The sequence below is a fragment of the Ahaetulla prasina genome, chromosome 15 (genome assembly GCF_028640845.1).
Source record: "Ahaetulla prasina isolate Xishuangbanna chromosome 15, ASM2864084v1, whole genome shotgun sequence".
In the NCBI taxonomy this organism is placed as follows: Eukaryota; Metazoa; Chordata; class Lepidosauria; order Squamata; family Colubridae; genus Ahaetulla; species Ahaetulla prasina.
Window position 1 is genome coordinate 13,741,180 of NC_080553.1, and position 5,707 is coordinate 13,746,886.

At 48.3% G+C, this 5,707-nt stretch overlaps 1 protein-coding gene across 2 annotated transcripts; it reads right to left on the reverse strand.

The window, feature by feature from the left end:
* Positions 1 to 311: 311 nt before the first annotated feature.
* Positions 312 to 3,871, reverse strand: RITA1 (RBPJ interacting and tubulin associated 1). 2 transcript variants are annotated; one of them, XM_058158378.1, is made up of 3 exons: positions 3,575 to 3,871; positions 1,571 to 1,887; positions 312 to 815 (listed from the first exon to the last, which is right to left on the reverse strand). In XM_058158378.1, exons 2-3 carry the CDS (start codon positions 1,837 to 1,839, stop codon positions 332 to 334), a joined length of 753 nt encoding a protein of 250 aa, XP_058014361.1. In that variant the 5' UTR covers positions 1,840 to 1,887; positions 3,575 to 3,871; the 3' UTR covers positions 312 to 331. The 2 variants fall into 2 exon arrangements, with proteins under 2 accessions (XP_058014361.1, XP_058014362.1); XM_058158379.1 differs by lacking the exon at positions 3,575 to 3,871 and adding an exon at positions 2,999 to 3,538.
* Positions 3,872 to 5,707: the final 1,836 nt, after the last annotated feature.

Genomic DNA, 5,707 nt, shown 5'->3' on the forward strand with positions numbered 1-5,707 from the left:
AACGATGGAGGTCAAAAGAAGAAGAAAGGGACGGCGGAGAATGAGGTGGCTGGATGGAGTCACTGAAGCAGTCAGCATGAGCTTCAATGGACTCCGGAGGATGGTAAAGGACAGGAAGGCCTGGAGGAACGTTGTCCATGGGGTCGCGATGGATCGGACACGACTTCGCAACTAACAACCACAATTATTCTCTCTACATTCTCTTTTGTCTCGTGCAGCGTTTCCTAAATTTGGTTAAACTTTTGAACATGGGTGGACCGCAACTCCCAGAATTCCCCAACCTGCACACCGATTTAGGGAAGCAGTCCACTTAAGGATGGGTTGGGCTGTTCTACCTCCAGGGAGGTTTCCCTGACCGTGAACTTGTGGTCCGAGCAGAGGAACCAGGCAACCCTTTCGAACGGGGAGTGAGAAGTGCTCCCAAAGAAGCAGTAGGGGTACGTTGGTCCTGCTGTTGATTGGATCTTGCTGGGCGAAATCGATCGGAAGTCTCGTACAGTCTGACGAGAGACTGGGAACGTGGCCTACTCATGACTTGGGTGGCCACGTCTGAACAGGTCTCAGGTGGCTTCCAAAAAGAGGTTCCTGCTTTGTGGTTGGCTTCCAATCTGTCCTTTCCCGTAGAGGTCACTACCTCCTTCGGTGGACGGTGGAAAAGGACCGGGCGGTCTCTTGGAGCCGAAGGCGGAGTCCAGAGCAAAGGGCGGAGTTTAGCCACGTCTTCTCTGGTGGCCCAGGAGGTTGTCCATTCGTGTCCTCCTGGCTTGGACCCAAATAGAGTCTCGTCGCAATAGGATGGTGTGTGGCTTTTCAACCTTCCAGAAGGAAAGAGATATGGATGTAAGCGAAAAAAGCTTAACTTCTCTTGAGTTTTAGTTCTGCCTCATGCATGAAAGTCGGTTCGATGAGTTCTAGTCCCGCCTAAGGCATAAAGGCAGCTGGGTAACTTTGGACCAATCACTAGGAGATAGCGAGTTCTTTGGATAACTTTAGATAACTTTGGACCAATCACTAGGAGACGGTGAGTTCTAGTGCTGTATTAAGCATGAAAACCAACTGGGTAACTTTGGACCAATCACTAGGAGATGGTGAATTCTAGTCTTGCCTTAGGCATGAAAACCAGCTGGGTAACTTTGGACCAATCACTAGGAGACGGTGAGTTCTAGTCCTGTATTAAGTATGAAAGCCAGCTCGGTAATTTTGGACCAATCACTAGGAGACAGTAAATTCTAGTCCTGTATTAAGCATGAAAGCCAGCTGGGTAACTGCGGACCAATCACTAGGAGACGGTGAGTTCTAGTCCCGTATTAAGCATGAAAACCAACTGGGTAACTTTGGACCGATCACTAGGAGACGGTGAGTTCTATTTCTGCCTTAGGCATGAAAGCTGGCTGGGTGAATTTGGCCCAATCTAGCCGTGAGATAGCTCGACAGGCTGTTTTGAAACGAATGAATTCCACACATCGTTCACCTGAGATATTCTCTCTTTGGGGCACTGTGTCATCTCCTTATTGCAAAAAAAAAAACAAAAAAAACCACAAAAAATTCCAGCACCCCATAAGTGCCCTACCTGTATTTATTTCTCTTCCTTGGAGTGCTGACCGATTGGGGGGATTTCAAAGGACCGGAATCTACATGCCTGGTGTCCGGACTCCATAGCAGGGGTCTTTGACCATGAGTTTTGGCCTCCGTCCAGGGTGGCTCAAACTCCGGGCTGGAAGGTTGGTGTTTTCCTTGGTTACCGAAGAGCGATTCGTCCACAAACGACGCCGTGGCCTTGATCCTGTAGACTCTTCCTTTGCGTTGCAAGGGAGCGCCCAACCCTCGGGCGGCCTTCATGGAGCTGACTGAAGCAGGCAGACGCTCTCATCCATCAACCGTCACTTCCTGAGAATGATGGAATGGAAATAGGATTGATTTCAAGTTATTCATGGCATGGGCAGAACCGACTGCCAGGCGGAAGAAATCAGGAACCAGGAATTAGATGCAAAACCAACACATGTTTACTCCGTGCTGCCTCTAGATGAGAATCTGAACTACTAACAGTCAAGGCAAATTGGCGGGAGATAAGGATTGTGTTTGTACAACATGCTAACCCATAGCCCACTTGGTCGCTGAGCAACCAAGCAACGGTGGGATCCATAGAAGAACATTTGGGTTTTCCAAAACATTGGGACACTACAGCTCCGACTCCACGGAGCATAGACAAGTGTGCAGTAAACCCAAATTCAACAGGCCAACTGAATCCCGGTTGCTGGTACACAATCCGCAAAATATGCTCCCACCAGACCTCAAACCTCAAATATAGATTGAGAGACAGCAATGCCCGTTCCACACCCGCCTTGTTGTATCCAAATTGCCAATCCCCAAAGGACTCCAGATAAATTCTCCTGGCTATTTAAGGGGGAAGGGTCTATTTTTGCAAACCCCACCTCCCTATCCCATGGTCAACTCCCCCTCTTCCCCTCCGCCATTACTGGATTGGACTAGATGACCTCCAAGGTCCCTTCCAACTCTCGTTAATCTAAGACTGACCAGGTGGCTCAGTGGCTAGGACACTGAGCTCCCGCCCGAGCAAGGGGGTTGGACTAGATGACCTCCAAGGTTCCTTCCAACTCTGTTAATCGAAGCCTGACCAGGTGGCTCAGTGGCTAAGACACTGAGCTCCCGCCCGAGCAAGGGGGTTGGACTAGATGACCTCCAAGGTCCCTTCCAACTCTGTTAATCTAAGCCTGACCAGGTGGTTCAGTGGCTAAGACACTGAGCTCCCGCCGGAGCAAGGGGGTTGGACTAGTTGACCTCCAAGTTCCCTTCCAACTCTCAGTTAATCTAAGGCTGACCAGGTGGCTCAGTGGCTAGGACACTGAGCTCGTCGATCCGAAAGGCCGGCAGTTCGGGCGGTTCGAACCCCCTAGTACAGGTCTCCTCCGGGGTTGGACTAGATGACCTCCAAGGCCCCTTCCAACTCTGTTAAGCGTTAGGACTCCGCCCGACAAACCTATTTGGCTTGAAGGCTCCTCTTTTCATCCTCTTTTCATCCAAGCCCCAAGCCATCTCAGCTTCATCCAGGCTAGAGCGCAGCGGGCAATCCCGGGGTAGTTGCGTGGAAGTGGGGTAGGATGGCGTTGTGGGGGGAAGAAGAGGTTAGGAGGGGACAGGACGGGACGGGGCTGCGAGCGATCCAGCCAGGTAGGGCTTCTGCTGGGAGTGGTGGTGGTGATGGGGGTCAAAGAAGACCCCCCTCGCCCTGGCCACGCGTGACCACCACCGCCGCCCCCCTGCAAGGTGGGTTAGAGATGTTTCCACCCACGCAGGACCGTGTCCGTTGCAACCTTGTTGCAAGGAAAGGATCCCCCGCTTGCAGAATGGATTGCAACCAGCGCCGGGAAGCGGCGCGTCTCCGGTGGTTCCCCCGGGAGACGCAGCCGCTCAAGGAAGGAAGGAAGGGAAGGGAAGGGAAGGGAAGGGGGGGGGGTTTCTGCGGCCAGCCGCTTCCCCTTCTCCACCCACTTCCAGCTGCAGCCACGCAAAACGGGGCCCCGCTTGCAGCCAAGCGTCCCGAGACCCAACTGACCGGTCGGCGGACGGACGGACGGAGGGACAGGCGGGCGAGCCAAAGGATGCGTCGGAAAGCCTTTACCGGCTCTGCAGCGCGGCGAGTGGCGCAGGGAGGCTGGAACTGGACGGGGCTTCCGAGGAGGAGCTAGTCGGGCCCCCTCTCCACCCCCTCCCTGGATCCAGCCCGGCGATCCCTTGGGGGGGGGGCGGGGCAAAAGAAAGTAGATCATGTATATACACAGGTGTATGTTTGAGATGCACAAACAGATCTTTTATTTATTTTTATTTTATTTATTTGTCATAACACCATACATAAGTATAAGCATGAAGCAACAGCAGAACAGGAATGGTAGGCACGTTTGTGCTCTTATGCACGCCCCCTTACCGACCTCTTAGGAATGGGGTGAGGTCAATAGTAGACAGTTTTTGGTTGAAGATTTTAGGATTATGGGAAGAGACCACAGAGTCAGGTAGTGCATTCCAGGTGCTAACAACTCTGTTACTGAAATGATATTTTCTGCAATCAAGATCTCTGTGTGTACGTGCATCTATATCAATATCTGTTTATATTTATGTATCTATATACGTTTGTCTGTCTGTCTGTCTGTCTGTCTGTCTATCCGTCCGCCCATCCGTCCGCCCATCCATCCACCCATCCATCCATCTATCTACCTACCTACAAACATAGATACCATCTATCACCTATATCTACCTACCTACTTATCTATCTATCATATCTCTATCTATATAATAATTCCCTCAACACTGTCAAATTATTCACTAAGTCTGCATTGCTATTAATCTTCTCATCGTTCCCATCACCCATCTCCTCCCACTTGTGACTGTATGACTGTAACTTTGTTGCTTGTATCCTTAGGGTTTATACTGTAATTGATTGTGTCCTGATTGCTTCATTGTAGCCTATGAAGATCATTAAGTGTTGTAAGTGTTGTACCTTGATGGAGGTATCTTTTCTTTTATGTACACTGAGAGCATATGCCCCAAAGACAAATTCCTTGTGTGTCCAATCACATTTGGCCAATAAAGAATTCTATTCTATTCTATTCTATTCTATTCTATTCTATTCTATTCTATTCTATTCATCCATCCACTCTAATCTATCCATACATTTACTCTATCTATATGTCTGTCTGTCTACCATCTATCACCTATATCTATCTATCTATCTATCTATCTATCTATCTATCTATCTATCTATCTATCTATCTATCTATCATCTATCATCTATCTATCTATCTCTGCCTATCATCCATCTATCTGGCTGCCTGCCTACCTACCTACCTACCTACCTACCTACCATCCATCCATCCATCCATCCATCCATCCATCCATCCATCCATCCATCTATCTATCTATCTATCTATCTATCTATCTATCTTTGTCTATCTATCCTATCTATTTCTATCATTCTCTACATATCGTATATCATTATATATCTATATGCACAGAGAGAAATATATGCACACACAAACTCCCTTTTCCAAACCTGTATTCCCTTAATTACATGCACCATACCCATATGTACTGTTTAGTGTGCAAATATATGCACTGCTTAATAATTATTGTTGCACAAATATTGTAAACATGGACATATATATGCAGAAATTTATATATACATCCATACATTGAAATATATGTGGAAGAGGCTTTCATCCTGCAGTGGGCAGACACTGGCTAAATGACGATGATGATGTATGTATCTATAATTCTCTTTTCTTTTCTTGTCTCTTTCTTTTCTTTTCTTTTCTTTTCTCTCTTCCTACCTCTTCTCTTCTCTTTTCTTTTCCTTCTTTCCTATCCACCTATATATATACAAATACATATGCATATATTATTTTATACCAAAACTTGAACCCTGCAATTTCCAAGCCAAGAACCAAAAAAGTTCAGCCGAAGAAAGGCCGTTCAAATTCAGCCAAGGTGCTAAGCGAACCCGAAAGTGCCTACCTAAATCGGAAGAAGCGACGACTCTTCCAAGTTTTCGCTTTCGTTTCTCTACCGGAGCATTTTTTCCCCCCTTCCGTCTCCGGATTGACCGCGAGGCTAGCCATCCCCGGAGTACGCAAGCGCGCAGGCGGGACTTCGTAACGCGGCCCGCCCACCAGCGCACCAATCAGAGGCAGGCTCT